Genomic DNA, 25278 nt, shown 5'->3' on the forward strand with positions numbered 1-25278 from the left:
TGATTTAAGGGGTACGGGTAGTCTCTTTTACAGTATTGGTTCAATTTCCTCTTATAATCGATCTTGATGTCAGTATATATTTGAACACAATAGTTTAACTTTGAATGCGGTGTTACTAGGAATCTTTAGGGCTAGGAGATAGCCACCCTCTTCAAATAATAATAAAATAAATAGTTTATATTACGAATTTTATAACGCAAGAGATAGGCAAGTAGTTACACCATTCATAATAAATCAAAAATCATTTATTCACTTTAGTCAAAGATTACACTTTTGAATGATATATATACTTTACGTAATTCCGCGTCTTAGTAAGAAACACTCATTCCTACTCTTACAAATCAATGTTTAGATTATTTATATATTCTATTTGAAGTGATGTAATAAAATATTCAAACGTTCCGACTTAATTGTGTGACTTAAAAAAAGTATACTTATCAGTAAAGTTAATAAGTGAGCTATTTATCTTGAGTTCAAATGTAAAGAGTTATCGAGATAAAAATGAAATCAACATTAAAATTCCACTATGACTGGTTTGACAAGCTTTAAACTATATACACAAATAAACATAGTGCCATTTTTAATGTCATTTTGTCCCATTTATATTTATTATTTACTTATAATTATTTTCCTTTCTTTTTGCGCACTTGCCTTTGTCATGTTCGTTGTGAAGAATTGATAACCTGATAAGTAAATATTCCTGTAATAAGTTTTTAATTACAAATTTAATTTGTACCAATATTTATGGATGATGCGGGACTCGAACCCGCGTTTTTTATTTGTTTAACAAAATGCATAAAACCTTGCATCACGTGCTATTAAAAAAATTGTCGAATGTCTTTGCCTTTCACATTTTATATGAGTTTAAAAAAAGTTGTTATTGTCAACAATTCAACAATGCAAAATATTTTTTGCAATGCAATGCAAAACAATGTTCAGAAATTAAATAAAAAATCCGTCTTTTGAAATGTATGATTATTGAATAGCAATAGCTTTATCTAAAATAATGATCTAAACATCAAACAAAATGAATACGAATACTCTGTGTAGATGCTGCTTAGCAGAAGGAGTGCATAAAGATATTTTCAATGCTTACAACTCGACTGACAATAAAGAGATCTATGCTGAAATGTTACAGGAATGTTTTAATATTGTGAGTGTGGAACTTTCAAGTTTCAAGTAGTTATAAAATTTAATAATACAATAAGTGTACTTATTTTCAAGTCTCGTCTTGACAACGTTCTAACAGATCACAACCTTTACATACGTATACATTTTCAGATTGTATTTTTCTGTAAATATATTTTGAATTTCTTAGTTTTAATTCAAAAATAATGCTTCTTTATGATTTCCGATTAAATTGAAGATAGCATGTTTATTATCTTTAAGTCAATTAAACTTTTTTGTGAAGGACTTATGTGGCTAAACTTTAGACTACTTGTCTAAAGTTTAGAAGCATAATTTGCACATATGATATGCTGCACATATGATATGCTGCAGAGATGATATGCTGCACAGATGATATGATAGTATGATCTTATTTATAGGACATAACAATGCCACCTAATAGTTTTGCTGCTGTGGGAGAGAGACATTGTTGTCTTCTAATGACCTAAATTGGCATGAACTGGTCGGAATCTAGCAGTTTAGTACAAGACTTGCATGGCATAAACAGCCTTGTGCATGTATATGTTTTTCATAGTGGATGATTATGGGATGATATAATAGAAAAATTTGAACAAAACTTTCAACTCTAATAATATAGATATAGATCATAGTTTCTCAAGCTTATTTTGCTCCCCGCCCACTTTGAGAATATGTTTTTTATTTTAATTTAGTACATGATGAGTGTGTATTTTTTTTGCCTTTTTAGACTATTTTTTTTAATCTACCCACACCCCATCTACCTCATGAGAACCTATGATATAGATGATGCTGTTAATCATGTAGTTTCTCCGCCACCTAATCATAACCAATTTATTTACTCACAGGTATGCACACAAAATTTGTCTACCGGAATATGTGAAAAATGTATTGAAATATTAAGAAGTACATTATCATTTAAAAGATTAGTCTTGAAGTCTGAAAAGGTATTGGAGAATCTGCACCAGGAAAGAATTGGTTAGTTTCGTTCGACTTGTAGAATTTGTACATTAACCTGCATCCAAAATACCGAAATGTTCTAGTCATTTAAATTTTATAACAGTAGATGTTTTAATATCAAGGAATGTACCATAAAAATCAACATTTAAATTTTCATAGGAATATACACTAGAGATGAAATGGATATCCGGTAACTATCCGGTATCCGGCCTATCCGGCGGCCTTAATACTATCCGGCCGAATACCGGATAACTACCTACTATTCGGCCGGATAGGCATCATGCCGAATTAAAAAAAATCTGTAAAAAAAATATATTTTCGAGTAATTATTTGCTTTATTTAGTTAGTTTAAGTATCATTTAAGAAATATAATTAGTTTTAGTTGTAAATTTTTAATCACACCATAGTAAATAAATGTTATAGAAAAAAATAATTAATTAATACTCATACTGCACTAAAGGCAAATTATGGTGGATTAATACTAATTTCTCTGCATTGAGAGGTAGCAAGTGGTTTCGCTTCTCTCAACCTAATCTAACCGAGTCTAATCGATCGTTCGCGCGCCGCCTACGCAAGGCTGTGTTTGTGTGTGCGATACACCAAACGGCTAAGTTCCGCCGGATATCCGGCGGCCGGATATTCGGCTATTCGGCCGCATGGTTGGCCGAATATCCGGTATCCGGCCAAACTGCTATCCGTTTCATTTTACTTTTTTAATTAGATATTATGTTAGGTTACTTTTAAAAAGATGTGCCATGTAAATGCAGATTGCCTTTGATTTTTGACTTCAGACACTTTAAAACTTAACCGTTACGTCCTTAACCTCTTAAAAATTACCATTAATTGTCTTTTAAGTGTTTTTGTAGGGATCTAAGTGGGGGATCATATATAACAAATTGTTGAGACTAATTCTGTGCATCTCGGGCTCTGCGGAAAGGGCAGGCCTTCCGCCCGCTTGTAATTAGGCACAGACATCTATGCTTGTCTACGCATCTTCGCCTTCTTGTACATCTTTGGCCTCAGTGTCCAGTCTCATTTGTGCGGGCTGGTGCACCTTGTTACAGCAGGCGGATCTGCCTACTCTCAGCGCCTTTGGCTTTTATAAAACACAAGGGGTAGGGCAGACTAGTACCAATTGAAAGTTGTGGTCCACTGATTAGCTTTCATCACAGTAAAAAATGTTCATTGTAATAAGACAAAAAAAAAAAAAAACATTTTTTTAAAAAATATATTTCATAAAAGTTTATTAGTTCCAAGAAAGGCAGCATATCATCGTCACACAATACTTATTTTTTCTATAAACTTTAAAAATTGGTTCCGATATCCAATAATTTATGTGATGTAAGGTAGTCAGGGCAGATTGTTGTCTTGAATGATCTCCCTCTCTTCTGGGACTAAATATACAAAGTTAATTTGTACTTAATTTTTGGACAGGTTGCTCCCACTCTTAAGTCAACCGTTACCACTACATCTACTAGATATAATTTACAGTGCCAATCCATGAAGAGCATTTATAAAGATCGACTTGAGATTCAAATTTAGAGCCACAACTTCAGAATTGAAAATATTGCATATTGTATAGAAGCCAGTTTAATTATATATACAACTAGCTGACCCAGCAAACATTGTATTGCCGATATTAAAATCGCGATATAAAAGTAATTGTTGATAGTAGATGGGTGAAAATTTGAAGTTGTATGTATTTTTTAATGCTGGCTCATAATGACACAAATTTAAATAAAAATGTAAAAAAAATTCGGTGTGGACCACCCTTAACATTTAGGGGGATGAAAAATAGATGTTGTCCGATTCTCAGACCTACCCAATATGCACTCGAAGGAGTTTAACTACAAACACTGCGACATGAGAATTTTATATATTAGATTATAGTTGAGAATGATTATAGCTAACAGTGATTATTATTTATTTCCAGATAAGAACAATAAAATTAAGTTGGAGCCGAAGTCAGAAGATGAATATAGCAATGGATCTGATGACTGCTACCTTGCACAGTTATGTAAGTAGTTATGATTAATAGTAGAACCACACACACACACACTCACGCCTCGTTCCCGTCGGGGTTGGCAGATACAATAGAATGCCATTTGCTTCTATCCTTACAGACCTCACGCGCTTCCTCTACATTCATTACTCTTTTGGTGGCGGGTGCTTCGGACCTCTCCTTTTCTCAAAACATCCTCAATTTGGTCGTCGAGGTCGTGTGGTCTCTTGAGTAGAACCACAGTGTAAAATTTTTATGATGTATGCTGAGATATTTTGTATGCAAGAACTTATAAACCTATATGTTATGTATATTACAGCCATCGTAAAATATTCAATTGATTGAAAAGAGTGGCCGTTTAATTTCTTGTATGTTCTTCTCACTACCTTTTCCGAACATGTGGTAGAGATAGTAATCTATAAGAAATATTTATAGTGATGATTCAAAAGCGCTTATTTTAGGCATATTCTACTGTGACTTCTGTGGAAGATACCATAAATTTCTCCAACATCATCATCACATCAGCCGAAAGACGTCCACTGCTGGATAAAGACCTGTCCCAAAGATCGCCATGACGATACTCCTGCGCTGCACTCATCCAAACACTATTCCGGCGATCTGGACCAGATCATCGGTGCATCTTGTAGGGGGGCTTACCAACACTGTGTCTACCGGTACGAGGTCGCCATTCGAGAACTTTACAGCGCCAATGGCCTTTTGTCCGTCGAGATATGTTTCCTGCCCACTGCCACTTCAGATTCGCAAGCATCTGAGCTATGTCGGTGACTGCGGTTCTCCTACGGATCTCCTCATTTCTGATTCGATCTCACAGGGAAACTCAGAGAATTGCCCTCTCCATTGTCCTCTGAGTGACCATAAGCTTCCTTATAAGGCCCATAGTTAGCGACCACATCTGTATTCCGTACGTCATGGCACTTTCAACACAGACACAAATTTTCCTTTATCACGTAAAAGTAGAATACCAAGCTTTGAGTATGTGTTTTCTAACGGCCGTTCCCAATATTCAGTCTATCTCCGGTTGTGGCCTACTTGAGATAAAAATTTTAACTACCGTTGAATTTTCTGTCCCAATAAACCTATCGACGGTAACTCATCGTATCCGTCCACTCTGTCTGTCAATGGGAGGACGTATAGCTTACCAGCGATACAAGTTTGGCCAATATTAGGACAGCTTCAAATTGCAAACCATTTTCTGATATAGAACCTATTAAAGTTATCTACTATGCATATGTCAGGAGTATTCTGGAATATGCTTGTCCAATATGGTCTCCACAATATATAATTTACAATGAACGTATACAGAAAAAATTCTTAAACCACCTAAACTACCGTAAAAAATTACACACCGGCTCTTATTATGACAGTTGTAAGGCGCACAAACTATCAATGATATGAGCCTACTATTTGATATTGTGAACAGCTTTGTTGACTGTGATAAATTGACCTCTAAAATATCATACTGTACACCGTCAACCCGCACGAGGCACACGAATCTACTATATGAACCACTACACTATACAAACTATTCCAAAAACACTTTCATATCACGGGCCCTACATACTTACAACATAACCTTCAGTCACGTAGATCTTTTCAGCATAAATAAATCTAAATTCAAATCAGAACTCATAGCTACTTTCAATGATACATCTAAGTAACTGATGCACTAACATAATATATTAATATGTTTATTTATTTTACCACATATAGTATACATATTTATGTATTACCTTTTATGTATATATTTAGTAACAGTTTTTTTTATGTAATGAAACAACCTATATAATCTCAAGATAAATCTCATTTTTGTTTAGTAGGTATCGCACCATGTTGAAATTTTTCGGAAACCGTAATTTAATATAATATAATATAAGGGAAACCTGTTATTGGCATTATTATTGTAAAATATTATTAGTTATTTATCTAATCTGTAATATGCTGTTGGTTTTCTTAATAAAATAAAATAAAATTATTGACAGCTTACTGACAGTAGAAGAAAGTAATTTATCTCTATCTGTATATAGTATATTAGGAACGGCCGTTAGTTTATCGGTAATGATCGGTGCTAAGATTATACAAAGCTTTATTTTCTACTAATAAAGTTCATTTGACTTTGAAACGGAGCAACGATGATACGGTTTGAAGGCGAGCGGTCTCCCCCTTCTACCCGTGACGTCCCTTCCTACCTGCGACGTATCGGCTCTTGTTTCGGCATGTCAAGTAGACGTAATTAGCTACGCGGGATTTTTATTTTAATACCACACGATTTGCTACTTAGTGATTTTCTATTGGATTGTAGTGATCCTTTTTTGTTATGTAATTTAAGAAAATTAGAAAGATCAGATAGAAGAAACCTGTCACTGTCCAACTTACATAAGAATGTAAGTTCTTCTGACAGGTTTCTTCACGATCGCTTAAAAGCCGTTGCTTGTGGTGGCGTCGTGGAGCGGGTCGTTCCCTTCCCTAAAATGTCCGTGCGTCATGCATGAATGGAGCTACATGTGGTGTCTGAATGGTCCTGGTAAGGGAAACTCATGCTTCATGTTTTAAAAATTTACATTTATTAATTTACTTTAAAAGAATTGATGTAAAAGTCTTAGTGTTACGACAGATAAACCCAGCATTTTAAAACTTTTGTGAACTATTTTTCATGAAATAATGTTTATTAAATCAACAAAAGATTTCCGTATGATAATTGCTCTCAAATTTTAGTTTAGTTTCCAAGAGAAATTTATAAAATGACATTTGGACACATTCAATTCTATTCTCGTAATTTGATTCATGAATACTTTAAGTAATATAAGCTTTTAAATAGTGTCAACAATAATGGTCCTAAAGTAGAGCCTTGAGGAGCGCCAGATGTTTGTTGAAATTCTTTGGATTGATACCGACTTTTTAGTGTAACTACTTGCAGTCTATGAGCTTAATATGATTCTAACCATACTATGATACTTTAATACTTGATTTATTCCATAATTCTATTACAGTGGATGCTAAAAAGCAGTTAAATGCTGCTAAAATGAATAAGAAGAAGGCGAGAGTAAAAGTAAAGAAAAAAATAGGTATCCCGATGAAAGATGAACGCGTTCCTGCAAAAAGTATTAAAACTGGTAAGTTTTATTAAGATAAAACTTTAGCTAAGACCAGGACTATAATTGGGCACTGTAGACTAGACGTACGTTTTCAAACCAACTTTCTTCCACGTACGACGAAGGTGTGGAATGAGCTCCCTTCTGCGGTGTTTCAAGAACGATACGTCATGGGCCTTCAAAAAAGCGCGTACACTTTTGTAAAAGGCCGGCAACGCTCTTGTGATTCCTCTGGTATTGTGGAGAATGTGGGCGGCGATGATCACTTAACATCAGATGATTGAAAAATGAAAAATATTTATTTCAGTAACAAAAATGGTACAAACATAATAGTGGCCACATAATAGTGTGACCTTCTATTAAGTGAGAAACACCTGTGCCAGAAGGCCACGCTCTTCCATATCAATTAAAATCAACAGTACCAAAAACTAGGGATCACAAATTAAGTCTAAAAATATAATGTAACAAAAGAAAAATATTATACAAACATGATGTCTGTCTGTGTGTGTGTATGTGTGTGTGTGTGTGTTTAGATGTGCGTGTGTGTGTGTTTGTGTGTGTGTGTGTGTTTAGATGTGCGTGTGTGTGGTGTGTGTCATTGTTACTTTTCGTAAAACACTACTTATTGTACTATGTTACTAAGAAATCAAATCATTATATCAAAGAATTACTAATATGTTAGGTGGCAGTGTGATCTGAAAACAGCGCGCACGGATGTTCATTCCACAGTGTGGTAGTGTGTAAAAAACAAGCTAAAAAAGTCTTACTCTTAGAAAATTATTGTACAAAGTATTGTTTTAAATAAGAGCTTTATCATCAAACGTTAAAGTTTGAGGGGTGCAATATGTTTAGTTTTAACTTTGTATACTGTTTTATAAATAAATAAATAAATAAAAAAGTTACTTGAAAACTGCAATGCGGAGCGCCAGAAACCAAGACAGTGTGGGGTTCTATGTTCCCATGTACAATAGAGACTAAATACACTTTACAATAGACCATCATAGAATCGTAAGGTGTCTATGGGTCATTTTGCCATTGTATTTGCTCACAGTAAAGATATAATCATCAAAGAAGCATGTGTTCAAAATTTTGAAATTATAGAATTTGAAGAACATATGTTTTCAATAATCACTAACTACTTACATTAAATATGTATAATTCTAAATAAGTCTAGTGTTAATGCACTTACAGGCAACAACCACATCAACGAATAATCTGGAGTATTCCAAGATATCCCTCATGATTCTCACACATAATATACACTTAACTATCTACCAGTACAACCCTGACTAGAAGGTCACAGAGAAAAGGCTTGACAAACTAACTAATAAATTCATTCATTGCATTCATGAACAGTTTTCTGTTTAGCTTCTATTTAACCAGAGATAAAAAAACCCTTTGTCGTATCATATCGCTCTTCGACAGCACTTCCCTTAAAGCCACGCTTAGTATCGCAATACTGGGTCTCGAAATCTCGAGCGATTCCCAATTTCGTGGCCATCTGGAGGGTAAAGCCAAATTGGCTTCGAAGAAACTGGGCGTCATTAATAGAGCACGACAATACTTCAAGCCGGCCCACATTCTAGCGCTCTACAAAGCGCAGGTCCGGCCACACATGGAGTATTGCTGTCATCTCTGGTCTGGCGCACCCCAGTATCAGCTCGATCCATTTGACCGCGTGCAACGTAGAGTAGCTTGAATTGTTGGGGACCCAGTGCTCTGTGAACGGCTGGATCACTTGGCGTTGCGTAGATATGTCGCTTCATTGTGTGTCTTCTACCGCATTTATCACGGGGAGTGTTCCGAAGAGCTGTTTAACCTGATTCCTGCCGCCGAATTCCACCATCGCAAGACACGCCACAAGTTAGGATATCATCCCCACCATCTGGATGTGTGGCGGTCTTCCATAGTGCGGTTTTCAAGGAGCTTTCTTCCATGTACTACAAAGCTGTGGGATGAACTTCCTTGTGCGGTGTTTCCGGGACGATACAACATACCTTCAAAAAAAGCGCGTACACCTCTTCCTTAAAGTCCGGCAACGTTACTGTGATTCCCCTGGTGTTGCAAGAGATTGTGGGCGGCGGTGATCACTTAACAACAGGTGACCCGTACGCTCGTTTGTCCTCCTATGCCATAAAAAAAAGATAGTTAAATAGTAGCTTTGCTCATTTGAGTATTCTATAATCCTAACTTAATTTCCCTATAGCAGTAATATGATGTGACTTTTATTTCCAGATTTATTAAAGAAAGATATCACCATAGACATACGAAAGCCTAGTAATACCATAAACGTAAGAAAGCGTAAGGAAATAGAGATAAAATTAATCCGATCAAATGCATTAGATGTAAAAATTAAATTGTCCCGTTTAAAGATGTCAAATGAGAAAACAAAACATGATGAAAACCTTTCAACAATTTTGAAGTACTCTAATGCAGTGCCATTCAAAAACATTACATTAGTTGGCGTTATTTGTGGGTATTGTGATGCTACCTACCCTGATCCGGTTGACTTGAGGAATCATACAGTAGTCCATAAAAAGGATCAATTGGACCTGAGAAGCAACAGAGATATGTCTGAATATATCATAAAATTGGATGTGCAAGATCTTACGTGTACTCTCTGTGGAGCAAAAGTTGAGAATCTCAATGAATTAAAAGAGCACTTGATCAAAAATCATGATAAAACCTTCCATAAGGACATCAAAGATCACTTCATACAATACAAGTTAACTAAAGGGGATACATATGATTGTGCATTATGTACATGCCGATATGAAACGTTTAAGATGTTGAAGCAACATATGAATGTTCACTATGATAATTACATTTGTCAGAAGTGCGACTCAACTTTCATTACTAAAAGGTCTCTAATGTCCCATGAAACTACACATAAAGAAGGTAGTTTTAAATGTGATTTATGTGATAAGATATTTCCTAGCAGGCAAAAGAAAATGTATCATGAAAAGACGAAACACATGGGACTCATATCTATAAAACACTGTCCTTACTGTGATGTGTCATTCCGGAGCTACTATCAACGGAATCTGCATTTAGTTAAAGTACACAACGCGGAAGCACAGTATAAATGCAATATTTGCCACAGGGCTTTTGTTCTTAGAAGCCTTTTGATGTGTCATATAAAGCAAAATCATTTGATGGAAAGGAATTGTCAATGTACAGAGTGTGGTCATAAGTTTTTTAGCAAGAAGGCGTTGAAAGCCCATATGATAAAGCATACAGGAGAGAAGAACTATTTGTGTGAAGTTTGTAACAAGTCTTATGCGAGAAAGTATACACTGAGGGAGCATATGAGAATACACAACAACGACAGGCGGTTCAAATGTGTAGTGTGTGGAAGCGGTTTCGTGCAGAAGTGTAGTTTGAAGAGCCATTTGTTGTCACATCACGGCATCAGTATGGCTGCCTCTGAAATAAACGTAGCGAATTGAAATAAATTATTTATATTGTATATCTTTTTTATTGGTATTGTAAATGGCATTGCATAACTAACAACCCATGTCCATCGGGATATGCTTTTGTTGTTTTCCTTACTTGTGTTTTCTTTACTCTTTCTCTATATTATATTATGAAACAAATGTTGGTACAATTATATTTTAATACATTATATAAAGATAAAAAGTAAAATATACACAAAAACTTATAATCTATCTGGAAAGGTTAATAAAACTCTTCCCAGGCGTCTTGGTCTAGGCACCGTCATTTATTTACAATTTTTTTTTAATAATGATTTATTTATTTTGTACTGGTGCGTATTCAGTACAGGAGCCCTATTGCCAAAATCGAATTACGAAGTTTCGGTTGACGGATCGTACATTTTCCTATTACGAAAGTGTTTCGGAATAAGGTCGTAAGTACAACTTCACTTTTTATAGTTATGTCTATGGTTCCGAAACGAAATCCGTCCGCACTATTCGGATCCGAAGTACTTCGGTAATAGATTTTATTTTGAAGTTCATCGTTTTTCGTTTCGGACGAAACTTCGGCTTTCGAGTTGGGTAATAGACCTCCAGATCCAATTTAATTGTGATATACAGCGTGGCGCTACAATGGCGACATTAAAATAACTATTTGACTGTAATCATTAAATAATATTCAAAAATAAAATAAATAATTCAACTAAACCTGTAAGTAATCTAGTAGCCGCGCGCTAGCTTAGGAACTTTTTTTTTATGAAAATAAGGGACAAGACGAGCAGGACGTTCAGCTGATGGTAATTGATACGCCCTGCCCATTACAGTGCAGTGCCGCTCAGGATTCTTGAAACCCCCAAAAATTCTGAGAAAAACTAGACACCTACTTTGTGCAGTCTTATGCGACATCAAATATATAATTTGTTCGTATGAATTTTCTAAGATTTCAATTATTTCCTTTAAATTTTTAAATTATATTTTTACGATTAAGGTTAGAGCTCTACCTGTGTATTCATTTGATGTCCCCATTATAGCAACACGCTGTATGATCCCCGCGTGTTGAAATAGGGAAAAGCCGACATCTTAATGACATCAGGAGCACACACCACGAAAACCACCAATAAAAAGCATCATCTAAACTTTTGTTTTATGATAATAAGGGACGAGACGAGCAGGACGTTCAGCTGATGGTAATTGATACGCCATGCCCATTACAATGCAGTGCCGCTTAGAAATCTCGAAAAACCCAAAAATTCTGTCACTACAATAATTGCGCTCGTCACCTTGAGACAAGATGTTAAAGTCTCATTTGCCCAGTAATTTCACTAGCTACGGCGCCCTTCAGACCGAAACACAGTAATGCTTACTCATTACTGCTTCATGGCAGAAATAGGCGCCGTTGTGGTACCCATAATCTAGCCGACATCCTGTGCACAGGAGCCTCCCACTGGCTGCTGACAACTTGCAAAAGTAGTTAATAGTAGCTGACATAAACAAAATGTTATGTTAACTTAACAAATGTTGACATCAGTAAACGCATGGCAATCATGGAAGCATTTCTGACACTTTAAAATAGCGCAACTTAAATAGAGGTACCATAGTGGGCAAGCTTTCAAACTGTACCTGCACGCAGATCAGTTTAGCCACGCCACTGCAGCGCCTCCGCTATGTTCGCGGCAGCTCACACAGATGGCTTTGCAGCCATCATGCGCAAGCGGTGCGCTTCCACCATGCGCCGCATGCGCGACAGTCCCAACACCATACTGCGTGCGCTGTCGGACCGGTGGGACTCCCCGATGTTGGATAGTTGGATACGGCTGCACGCAGTCGTATAGTAATTGACCGTCATCATCCACCACCCGGACCAGCCTGTTATTTTATCTAACACTATTTTGTAAGTTTGCAAATTGTACCAACAAATATGGATGTAATCTCACGAATGAATCCGAAATAAATGATTATTATTATTATTAGTTAGGCGAGTGTGCACAATAGGATCCTGTTCGGACGGGAACAGATAAAACAAGTAGTAATTCATGTGTGAACAAATCATACGAATCGTCGTCATAGTGATTCAATTGCCCTAGGGACAACCTAAGGGCAGTTGAGTCACTTTTTACATGTAAGTAGACCAATTCGCTCGTGATTCCTCTGGTGTTGCAAGAGTATGTGGGCGGCGGTGATCACTTAACACCAGGTGAACCGTACGCTCGTTTGTCCTTCTATTTCATTAAAAAAAAATAGTTGCAAATACAATATAATATAATTATTTTATTTGAGGGATGGCATTATGCATACTGTAGTAGCACATTTTACTAACTTTTTATTATAGAACTAACATATTTATTTAGTTACAAAAGATTCGTTTCTCTCTCTTTTTTATACGCTTTATATTAGCTTCACCTGTATGTTTGTAACCGACTTCTTTGGGCGCGATTTTGACCCACTTTAAACGGCTAGATTTCGTTCAAACTTTGTAGATTTATCGAGGACCGATGACAATACACTAATTTGATAAAAATATTCAATTTTCAATTTGCAAAATATGATTTTTATTAATTTATATAATTTTCATCTATAGTCGATAAGGCAGGAATTGATGTTAAAGTACTTAATAGTTTTAAAAATACGCTTTTATAAAAAAATTAACTAAAAAATGAAAAATAAATAATAGTTAAAAAGTTAGTTTTTTTTAACTATTATTTATTTTTCATTTTTTTCGACTCTTTTCAACTCTTCTTAGATAAAAAAAACTTACGTAAGTAGTTCAAATTCAAATATTTTTATTCAACATAGGATTTAAAATCACTTATTGAACGTCAAAATCTACCACCCATTCAAAAGAGACTGACTCAGACCTGAGAAGAATGGGCGCAAGAAACTCATCGGGCTTTTTTTTTTAATATAAAATATGGATTACAATGTAATATCGTACAATAAACATTTATAATTAAAGAGCCTCGCTTTATTCCCAGTCCGTGGTGTCATTAAGAAAATCGTTTATGCTATAATAACCTTTCCCACACAAACGTTTTTTTACAATTCTCTTAAATTTCGTAACACATTTGTTTTGTACATTTTCTGGGATCATATTGTAGAAGCATATACATCGCCCAACAAAAGACTTACTAACTCGACCCAACCGAGTAGTAGGCATAACAAGTTTATGTTTGTTCCTCGTGTTAACATTATGAATGTCACAGTTTCTAGAAAATTCCTCAATGTGCTTATGAACATACAAAACATTATCGAAAATGTATTGAGAAGCAACAGTCAAAATGTTTATTTCTTTAAATTTTTTTCTTAATTATTCTTTAGGACCTAGGTTATAAATCGCGCGAATAGCCCTCTTCTGCAGCACAAAGATAGTATTAATATCGGCCGCACTGCCCCATAACAATATACCATAGGACATAATAATAGTATTTAGTATACTTTAGTTATTTTCATAGGAAAATAACTAAAGTATACTAATCTCGCCGTATCTATGTCAGTCAACCGTCTAATTTTCTTAACCGCATATGCTGCAGAACTAAGCCTATTCGCCAATCCTTCAATATGGGGGCCGCACTGCGATTTCGAATCATTGTAATGCCAAGAAATATAGCAGATTCCACTGGTTTTACCACCTCTCCATTTTATAAAATATTCGCATCTACATTTTTGACATTTGGCGCGGTGAATTTAATATATTTGGTTTTATGGTTATTTAATAATAAGTTATTGGCGCTAAACCAGTACACGATGTCAGATAGAGCATTGTTTACTTCGTCATACAAAACTTGGCTTCGTTTCACTTTGAATATAAGTGAAGTGTCATCCGCAAACAATACCACCTTGTGCTTTTTTTCTACAAGGTTAGGTAGATCATTTATATAAATTAGGAAGAGGAAGGGTCCAAGAATAGACCCTTGTGGTACCCCCATACCGAGAGGAGTCCCAGGAGATCTCCTGCCATTCGCCGCGACCCTCTGATTCCTATTATTTAAATATGAGATCAGAAGATCGAGTGCAGATCCTCTTATACCATAGTGGCATAGCTTCCTGACCAGCGTTGAATGCTGAACACAATCAAAAGCCTTAGATAAATCACAGAAGATACCAAGTGCATTCTGTGATTCCTCCCAGGCCTCAAAAATATTCCTGATAAGTTCAACACCTGCATCCGTAGTCGAGCGTCCCCTAGTAAAGCCAAATTGCTTTATATGAAGTAACTTAGTGTTAAAGTGAGTAAGCATTTGGCTTAAAATATTTTTTTCAAAAATTTTACTAAGGGTCGGCAACACCGAAACAGGGCGATAGTTATTCGGGTCAGAAGTGAGTCCCGATTTAAATATTGGTGTAATTTTACTATACTTCAGAAGGTCAGGAAACACGCCATGTTCAATACAGCTATTAAAAACTAGTGCTAGATATGGTGCTATGACGTCAATAACAGAACTTATTATTTTTACAGATATGCCCCATATATCAGCAGTTTTTTTCATTTCTAAGGATCTGAAAGTTTTAATTATTTCTGCTGGGCTAACAACACTGAATTTGAAATTTTGTTTACATTCCTTAACACTTTCCAAAAGAAGTGACTCGGCACACTGGTGGAGGAGACAAGGGTGCTTGAGATGGAAACTGGAATGTCAGAAAAAAAATTCTCAAAAGCAGAAGCTACTTCCTGCTCAGAGTGGATTTTTGTATTGTTTATTATTAGATTATATTCAAACTTGCAGTCTTTCGCTCTTGCAGATTCCCAGTTAATAACTTTCCAAGTCATATTTATTTTATTTGAAGCATTTTTAATTATTTCTCTAATATGCATTGACTTAGCAATAGTACATACTTTCTTAAATAATTTTGAAAATTTTTTCACATATACAAGGAAAGATATATCATGATTACATGATGATCTCTCACTATATAGTTCATATAACCGTTGTCTGCTCCTATGAATACCAGCTGTTGCCCAGTTGTTAAATGACTGACAAGAGACCACCCGAGTTGACTGTCTTTGAAGTAAATATAGAAGCAAACTCTGTTTTAATTATTTTAAATAACTTACCATACATCTCATTTGGAGTACTGTTATAATTCAAATACAAGTTTGAGAGTTTTTGCCTTTCTCATTTCATTTATTGTTCAGTTTTCAATTTAGATACCCACAGGGCTTGTAAAGGTTCAAAACTGTTGAATTAGAGACAGGACAATAACCGGATACCCAACTACTACACATCTAAGGCATATAATGTAGAAATGGTGTCGAATTCTTGAAAGACAACAATCAGCGAAATTTACACACAAAAAAGGCTTATAACATTTGGATGATTATGTATTTTCGAAAGAAAGCCATTTATTGTTATTCAATGATTTGATTGAATATTTTTTCGCTTTTTATAGCATTTCGCCCTCATCATTCTCTATAACACGAACCAACCCACACATGACAAAATTAATTGAAAAAGATATAATTTTATATTTTACAAGTCTTATTGTAAACTAAAGTTCGCTGCATACGCAACGTGTACGGAACAGCGTTTAAATTCTGACGGGACAGGGAAGGAATGTGGTTATTAAACACTGACGGGATTATATAATGCACCGTGACAGTAACTCTGAACTAACGTGCTAGTATTGTAAAAAAAGATTGATTTGCATTGATGATGATGATGGATTTTTCATTTGAAGAATTGGCTTTCATTGATATTGATTTGATCACAAAGAAGCTAAAGTAAAGAGGAAAAGGAGATTTAGAAAACGCATACGCAGCGGAGTCACGGATGGGATGTGCTAAATATCATCGCCGACGGTATTTTTTCTTCCCCGCGCGTCACGTCCAGTTCATTCGCGACGTATGCTCTTTTATATTTTCTATGAAACGACATTTACAACACTTCACATCCCGTTCCGTCCGGATAAAAACATGTTACGTTTGCAACAATCTTAAAACAATAAAATTAAGAGGAGGAAAACAACATTTGTGGATACGATTAATGTCAATGGGAATAGCTAGGGTTCAACTCGTCGAATAAACGGAGAAACAAATTAATATGATTGATAAGGATGTTATTTGTGAATTTTATAAAATTCACCAGAAGACAACCTAGAACATGCAGATTGTTTTGTTTGACATTATGTGTTTCCCTATATTGAAGTCGGTTTTATGAGAATAATTACCTACTAAGTTTGTGCCTTCTGACCCTTCCTCTAAAGTGGACCTATCTTATGCAATAGTATAATATACCTACCTACTAATAACTGTCGCATCTGTTAAAAATATTCGTAATTTATCTCTTATGTCATCAAATCAAAATCACTTCATGTAGGTCACTGAAATGACACATAATGAATGTCAAAAAATATTTTTTCTTTTTGAATCTACCGCTACTTTGTAAAGGGTTAAGCTAGTGAAAAGAAGTAGCAAGAAACTCATTGCCACTCTTTTATATCATGATTTACATTTTCTTCGATTTACAAATCATTTCAAATACAATAAAATATGTAAAGTGATGCAACAAACATGCTCAAATGTCAAATAGGCAATGCCTTACAAGAGTAAAAAAAGAAAGTAAATGTAAATTAATACAAAAGGTATTGAGTAGTAAAGTAGTTGCATCATCCACACACACACCGTAAATAAATAAAGGTATTCTGTGAGCATTTTATAAGCGAATATAAATAATATATGTATATATAGACATAATAACTTTCCGGCAACAGGATAATCCTGCCACCACAAGCAGCGCCCGTTCACGAGCATTACTCATAAGCCAGCCATCGCCTCCCTCAACCATATTTTAGGGAAGGGGACGACCTGTCCCATGTCGCCGCCACAAGCAGTGTCATTTAAGCGAGCATGACGAAGCCTATTACGAGAACTCAAGCAAACGACAATAAAATAATCTTAATCCACATATCGTGCAATAGTCACCAAATACCTCTACTTACAATTTGACAATTCTGCTTAATCTTGTAATTAATATTATATATTAACATAATTTATAATTATCAATATTATATTTCTACTAACAGTAATAAAAAGCTGAATCCTTTAGGGTAAATAAATCAAAATCACTTTATTCATGCAGGTCAAGGAAATGACTTTTCTTTTTATATTCCCACCGCCATTGAGGGTTGAGCTTTAATAAGGAGAAGTGGCCAGAAACTCATTGTGATCAATCACTCACTCACAAATCATTTCAGTTACAATATATGTAAAGTGATGCAGCAATAATACTCAAAAAAAAAGTAAATTAGCTCTGTAGTCTGCATTGTGCTCTTAGCTCTAGTCTATGGTTCGGTTTGGTTGTATGGGCTTTTGACCCCTTTGCCTGTCCAGATGGACGAACAGAACCAAAAAAAAAGTCTATGGTTCGGATTGGAGGCTTGTGGCCGCTGGGCTGGCGTAGAAATTTGAAGAATCAAGAAAGTAGAAACTTATAAAATTAGACAATAAGCTGAAACTGTAAAATTTTACTAGTAGAAAACACAATAATTAATAACTATACGCTAAGTTGTGAATTAGTTATATTATAATGGCGTCGGAAAACGAGGTCTGGAAAATCGAAAATGATTTATGTAGGTGCTGTCATAATGAAGGGAAATTTGTTAATTTAGTGGAGCCGAGAATATATTTAAATCAAAAGGAAGTGTATGGTGAAATGTTAAAGGACTGTTTTAGTATAGACGTGAGTAATTGCTTTGAAATATGTCTCTAAAAATATTATCAAATAAAGTTGTTGTTTTCTATTGACAGATACATTACGCACTAATTGTTTCAAGTGATGCTGGCTTAGGATGGTTTTTAAATTAACTTTGGAATTAATATCAGTTCGTATAGATCCCCATTGCTTTTGAATGTCTTTAAATATATTTTTATGTTTTTACTGTGTTTGAAAGAATCTATATATTTGAACGAAGGATATTACTTAGCATATTATAACAGCCCAATAGGTATAATAAAGGCATGTATTCATTTGTTTACACCTATTTCTGCTGCAATACAGAGGTGTAGATTTTCTGTTATGATTGGAAGATTGTCAGATGTCAGTACCAATAAAACACATGAGAAACCAACAATGCGGCCAATATTACTACCATTTTTGTACTGCTGATTCTAAATATAGGGCTATTTGTGCTATAATTACAGCCTCAATAATCATTATGAGAAATTTTTAAAGAAATTATTGTTGCCTCAATATATATCTGTGGCCTGGTGCTAATAGGGCCAATATCAATAATCATTATTTTATTAGTGGCTTAAGTATACTGCAGCCCTTTTATCATTTTTTTTACTTAACTAAAGCGAACACTACATTGGCATTTTTTACATAGTAACTTTTGAAAGATTGTTAATACAATAACACTCTTTTAGCAAAAAAAAAATCATACTTTTACAATAAACTGGCTAAATTACAATCTCATTTCATACAAAAACTTACTTTGGCCCTTGTAGCACCAGGCCACAGATATATTCTTGACTAGCTGACCCGGCAGACTTTGTACTGCCTAAATCGTAGAATAAAATACCTAAACTTTTTTATAAAATAAACTTAAAACAAACAAAAGGAATCCTTTTTTTAAATGTTATTACCCGTGTTTTAAGGAAGTTTATTTTACCTCCTTAGATAGTTAGAAAGTTATAAAAATTCTAATTAGTTATTCATTTTAAACTATTATTATTATTTTTATTCAAAACGACGGGGGACATGTAAAAGGAAAATCAAAATTGTTGTTTTTATTTAAATCCGAGAATTTTCATGTTTATTCAAACCTACCCTGGACTTCCACAAATAATTCAAGACCAAAATTAGCCAAATCGTTTCAGCCGTTCTCGAGTTTTAGCGAGACTAACGAACAGCAATTCATTTTTATATATATAGATATGATACCTTGCACATTAGTGAAATTTCTGGAAACTATGATATTTACATTTCCCAACAAAAGTTGTCATGGTGGAACCAACTACCTGATGAACTAGTTTCAACAAATTTGAGATGAAATGAAATTATTTATTTTGCTTTGGAATAGAGTATGTCCAGATCTTAAATATTACAATGTGTCCTCCATCCAGCTTAAATTAAAAGCATGCAAAAACTTAACACTTAAAAACAAGCTTGACAATTCATAATAATAGATAGAAATCATTAGTTAAAATCTTCTTAAGGTACAAATTCAAATTCAAATATTTTTATTCAAAATAGGATTTAAAATCACTTATTGAACGTCAAAAACTACCACCCATTCGAAAGAGACTGCCTCAGACCTGAGAAGAATGGGCGCAAGAAACTCAGCAGGCTTTTTTTTATATAAAATATGGATTACATTGTGATATCGTACAATAAACATTTATAATTAAAGAGCCTGAGGGTGTCTGCTTTATTCCCAGTCCGTGGTGTCATTAAGAAAATTGTTTATGCTATAATAACCTTTTCCACACAAACATTTTTTAACAATTCTTTTAAATTTCTTTTTAATTTTCTGGGATCATATTGTAGAAGCATATACATCGCCCAACAATCTAACTCGATCCAATCCTAAAAAATACATATATACACAATACACACACTTTCAACTTCATATACACACTATTAATACTTGTATAGTTATTACTTTTAGTTTATTTCTTTATATGATTAGTTATATTTTAGTAATCAGCTTGTTATCATTAGCTGCTTGTATATCTTTATTTTCTGATAATTCTATTATTTCCCCTACGAGACAGGCAACATCTAGTGTGGGGGTCAGTATAAAAATATGTTAATTTGTACATGAAATGTGCAAAATAAATGATTTTGTATTTTTTTTTGCCTGATTAAATTTATGATAATATCCAATTATATGGTCGTGCAAATTTTATGGATTGTTGTTGAAACTGATCTCTGGAGATTATGCCTTCACTCTCATATCATGCAAAAATATTGTTATGTTTATTCAACTCTCCAGTTGTATGCAACGGGATCTATTTTACAATCCCAATAATAACATACTAGGAATCCAGTTTGAAATTAGATTATTGTCATCCCAGAAGTGAGTGAATCACTCACGTATAATCTGGTTCCAGAATTTTAAATTAAGTATATAGTGAAAGAGGCCATGTATCATCAGGGCAAAGTCAGATTCCGACCAGGATTTCTGTGATATTGATGTGAAAATTCAATTCATCACAGGTTACTTCTATCAGATATGACTTCTTATCTGGCGCTAGTTAGCTATTTAGCAATGTGTAACTTGTAAAAGTAGAAATGCATTTATGATATGTGGTAGGAAGAAATAACTTTTTCTAGGCTAATTCCAGTAATTTCAGTGAACAAGAGCCTCCATCTGGTAAATTTTTTGTTATAAACTGTCAAATCATCAGTCATGTCAACATAATGTTATTGCAGATCAAGCCGGTGCCAGGAGTATTATGTGCATCGACATACACTATATGTGACATGTGCATCACCCAACTGCGTGATGCAATATCATTTCAGAAGCAAATATTACATTGTGAGAAGAAATTTCTTGACTTGTATGAAAAGAATGCCATCAAAGGTAATGATTTTTGGTTTTATGTGGAAGCTCCTCAAGAATTCCAAAATTGATTTCAACTACACTATGGCTGTGTTGCACCAACTAACTTTAGCAATAAAAAACATGTCAAAGTACCGGTTAAGCAAAAAATGTGATGCACTATTTGACAATTTTAGATGACATCATACCTTTATCTGTTCTGCCAGTTAAAGCTACTGTTAATGTTAAATAGCTAAATAGCGACCTGACAAAAGTTTCGTATAAATATTTGATATTGACTTGATATTTCACTGTTTAACTTTAACTATACCAAGCAAAATGATGGTGCAACACATTCTACACTCTATGTTAAAGTTGTAACCAAAATTTATGAATGATGCAAGACACGAACCGGCGCCTCTTTATCTCTTCGTCTCTTGGGTTCCAACCTCTTGGCTCCACCTCCAGGATGCCAACTCAGAATTTTTGGGATTTTTTTAATGGAATTGGAGGACAAATGAGCGTACGGGTCACCTGTTGTTAAGTGATCTCCGCCGCCCACAATCTCTTGCAACACCAGAGGAATCACAGGAGCGTTGCCGGCCTTTAAGGAAAGTGTACACGCCTTTTTTGAAGTTACCCATGTCATATCATCCCACAGCACAAGGAAGTTCATTCCACAGCTTTGTAGTATGTTGAAGATAGTTCCTTGAAAACCGCATTGTGGAGGACCGCCACACATCCAGGTGGTGGGGATAATATCCTAACTTGAGGCATGTTGTGTGACAGTGGAATTCGGGGGCAGGAATCAGGTTAAACAGGTCTGGGTTCTTCAAGAATCCTGAGTAGGACTGTATTGTAATGGGCAGGTTGTATCACTTACCATCAACTGTATGTCCTGCTTGTCGTGTCCCTTATTGTAATAATAAAAAAAAGATTTACAATATTTTCAATTGTCTCATACAAAACAACTTGAATAAAACCAACTTGTGTGTGGAATGTTTGATAATTATTATTTCTTTGTGTTTTCAGCTAAAACGGAAATAATTGTGAAAACAGAGGTTGATATAGAAATTGAGGATGACGCAAAACAGAATGACTCCTTGATGAGTTTTGATGAAGATGGTAAGGAAATGATGTACGGGTTTCTTGTGCAACCAAATCGCAAAAGTCTATCATAAAGTTAAAAATATTTCATAAGAGTCGATCATAGTATTACAACAGCATAAAGTAGTTATAATTATTGTTATATTTCTAATCGGTCTTCTCCCGCCGCGCCCCACACACGCGTGCGACACAAGCACATCTCACCTATAACTATGTATGTAGTTACAAACCTACCTTGGCTGACACTGACTCCAAATAATAAGTTGATTGACTGACAACTAATAATAAGTTGATTATTAAGTTGTAGAAGAATACGCATTTTTTTTTCTTTTTAGTGCCTATTTAATAGTTTTAGATCAGATTTTTTTTTAACTTTGAATTTCTGTAATGATTTTATTCTTATTATTATCAAAATATAATTCCCATCAAAGCTCAACTTTTTTTTTATGGAAAAGGAGGACGAAAATGCACACGGGTCACGTGATGTTAAGTGATCACCGCCACCCACATTCTCCTGTAATACCAGAGGAATCGCAGGAGCGTTGCTGGCTTTTAAGGAAGGTGTACCTTTTCCGATTGCACCCGAGCAAGCCGGATTTGTTAAGGGAAGAGGCACTCGGGAACAAATACTTATACTGTGTCAGATTATTGAGAAGGCCAGAGAATTCAATACAACCCTTTACATCTGCTTTGTGGACTTTCGCAAAGCATTTGACACGGTCATATGGACACACCTTTGGAAGATACTTGCGGAAATGGGTGTACCATCCCATTTAATAGTTCTATTGAGCAGGTTGTATGAGCACGGTACTGCAGCGGTACGAGTGGATGATACCCTTTCAAGCGAATTCAAGACTGAGGCCGGTGTACGACAAGGATGCATCTTATCGCCATTACTCTTTAACATCTACACAGAGTATATTATGCGCATTGTCTTGGAAGATTGGAACAAAGGAATATCTGTTGGGGGACGCGTGATAAATAACCTCAGATACGCTGATGATACTACCCTTCTCGCACAGACTAGAGAAGATATGCAAAATTTTCTAAACCGTCTAGAAAGTACCAGTCTCCAATTCGGACTTATTATTAACCGAGACAAGACGAAGGTGATGATAGTAGACCGGGCCGAACAAATTGGAACCAACGTACCCTATGTAGCCAACTGTGAAGTGGTTCAGACCTATATTTATCTTGGTTCTACTATATCAAGTACTGGAGGATGTGGCGACGAGATCAGACGACGGTGCGCCATCACCAGGTCTGCAGTGGAACAACTGGGAAAGATTTGGAGGGACAGGAGGATTACCAAGAAGACTAAAGTCAGATTGATGAAATGCCTTGTGTTTCCAATCTTTCTCTATGGAGCCGAAACTTGGTCTCTGAGACTGCAGGACCGCTGTAAAATCGATGAATTAGAGATGTGGTGCTGGAGACGCCTCCTAAAGATCCCGTGGACGGCATTTCGCACCAATGTATCCATCCTCAAAGAGCTTCGTATTAAAGACAGACTATCGTCAATTGTGCAACTAAGAATACTGAAGTTCTTTGGTCACGTCTCTAGAAATGAGAACTCGATGGAGAGACTGGTAGTTCAGGGCCAGGTGGAAGGCAAGAGAGCACGCGGTCGATCGCCAACCCGCTGGATAGACGCCATCACAAAGGCTACTGAGTCCACCATAGTCCAGTGTACTCGCAACGCCTCTAACCGTCAGAAATGGAAGCACATCGCCAGGAGATCTACCCTCAGAAAGGATGTTGACCCACCGAACACTCCACCATGTACCTCGTCAGCGCAACCACGACCACTCTGACAAGAGTGTCCGACTAAGAAGAAGACCTTTTCCGAAGTGGTGGTCAATATAAACGAATAGAAATATTTTGACATCCTTAAGTAGATATATATTATATAGATTTAAATCACTTTTTTAAGTGTTTACTACTCTCATTACGCCCCTTTCCGTAGCTGTTTTCCTAATGTAGAGCCTGATAGCGTTCTTTTAACTTTGAGTGGACTGTATTGATAAAAGGTTAGGTAAACAGAACAGGACTCATTGGTATTAAGGGAATCGCCGGTACTCACCTCATCTGCAAGATCCTGGTTTCATGTGCTGACAAACCACATTAATATATTTCTTGGTACACTTAACAAAGACATCACTATGATCTCATGGCGGCAAATCAACAGGAATACAAGGATTTCCTTGATTTATAATTAAATGTTTCGGTGCTCAACGTTCGCATGCGATCACTTGCCAGAATGTGTGTTCCGCCATAGTTGTCACGGCTCGCGGTTTATTCATAAGTTCTACCGGCTAAGTTGCTAGGATAAAGGCGTAAGGGGTAAGGGAAAACCTTGTGTATTATTTGGACAACTGGCGTTACCAGGCAGTAAGAAAATAAGACTAATATGCTTCGTTCATTACATCTTTATATATAAAAATGAATTGCTGTTCGTTAGTCTCGCTAAAACTCGAGAACGGCTGGACCGATTTGGCTAATTTTGGTCTTGAATTATTTGTGGAAGTCCAGAGAAGGTTTAAAAGGTGAATAAATAGGAAAATGCTGCTAAATTAAATAAAAACAACAAATTTGTTTTTCCTTTGATGTGTCCATACATAATTTCTATGAGAGAATTTATTGACGCACGGTTTGACAGTTCTGCTGTGAAACAATTCCATTACGACAGCAGGGTGCATATTTTTGATGTTATGATATATTATTGACAAATTCATATAAAAACATTATTTTATTTATTATATACAGAACAACGTCTGTCGTGTCAGCTAGTTAGGTATATAAATATATAGTTTTACTAGCTGACCCAGCAAACGTTGTATTGCTGATATTAAAATCGCGATACAAAAGTAACTGTTGATCGTAGATGGGTGAAAATTTGAAGTTGTATGTACTTTTTAATGCTGACTCATAATCAAACAATTTGAAAAAAAAATGTCAAAAAAAATCGTGTGGACCACCCTTAATATTTAGGGGGATGAAAAATAGATCTTGTCCGATTCTCAGACCTACCCAATATGCACTC

General features: G+C 35.4%; 2 protein-coding genes across 13 annotated transcripts in view; both read left to right on the top strand.

Moving 5' to 3' along the window:
* The first annotated feature begins 901 nt into the window (after nucleotides 1–901).
* On the top strand, nucleotides 902–10684 carry LOC126973460 (PR domain zinc finger protein 5-like). Its single transcript, XM_050820753.1, has 5 exons — nucleotides 902–1153; nucleotides 1992–2121; nucleotides 4037–4120; nucleotides 7114–7236; nucleotides 9451–10684. The coding sequence occupies exons 1-5, from the start codon at nucleotides 1028–1030 to the stop codon at nucleotides 10662–10664; spliced, it is 1677 nt and encodes a 558-aa protein (XP_050676710.1). The 5' UTR covers nucleotides 902–1027; the 3' UTR covers nucleotides 10665–10684.
* A 7289-nt stretch (nucleotides 10685–17973) lies between these two features.
* LOC126973462 (zinc finger protein 567-like) overlaps nucleotides 17974–25278 on the top strand; it is a 64195-nt gene continuing 56890 nt past the window's right edge. For all 12 annotated transcript variants that reach the window (XM_050820762.1, XM_050820767.1, XM_050820759.1 and 9 more), the window contains exons 1-3: nucleotides 17974–18322; nucleotides 21020–21170; nucleotides 22161–22253. In XM_050820762.1, the coding sequence (XP_050676719.1) occupies nucleotides 18170–18322; nucleotides 21020–21170; nucleotides 22161–22253 (397 nt within the window). In that variant the 5' untranslated portion in view covers nucleotides 17974–18169. The remainder of the gene's footprint in view (nucleotides 18323–21019; nucleotides 21171–22160; nucleotides 22254–25278) is intronic.

This window comes from Leptidea sinapis, chromosome 29 (genome assembly GCF_905404315.1).
Source record: "Leptidea sinapis chromosome 29, ilLepSina1.1, whole genome shotgun sequence".
Lineage (NCBI taxonomy): Eukaryota > Metazoa > Arthropoda > Insecta > Lepidoptera > Pieridae > Leptidea > Leptidea sinapis.

Bases quoted from the DNA above. Each gene is read 5' to 3' on its own strand.
- LOC126973460 (XM_050820753.1), top strand. From the start codon at position 1,028: ATGAATACGAATACTCTGTGTAGATGCTGCTTAGCAGAAGGAGTGCAT. The intron at 1,154-1,991 runs GTGAGTGTGGAA...ATTTACTCACAG, and splicing joins TACAGGAATGTTTTAATATT to GTATGCACACAAAATTTGTC. The intron at 7,237-9,450 runs GTAAGTTTTATT...TTTTATTTCCAG, and splicing joins TGCAAAAAGTATTAAAACTG to ATTTATTAAAGAAAGATATC.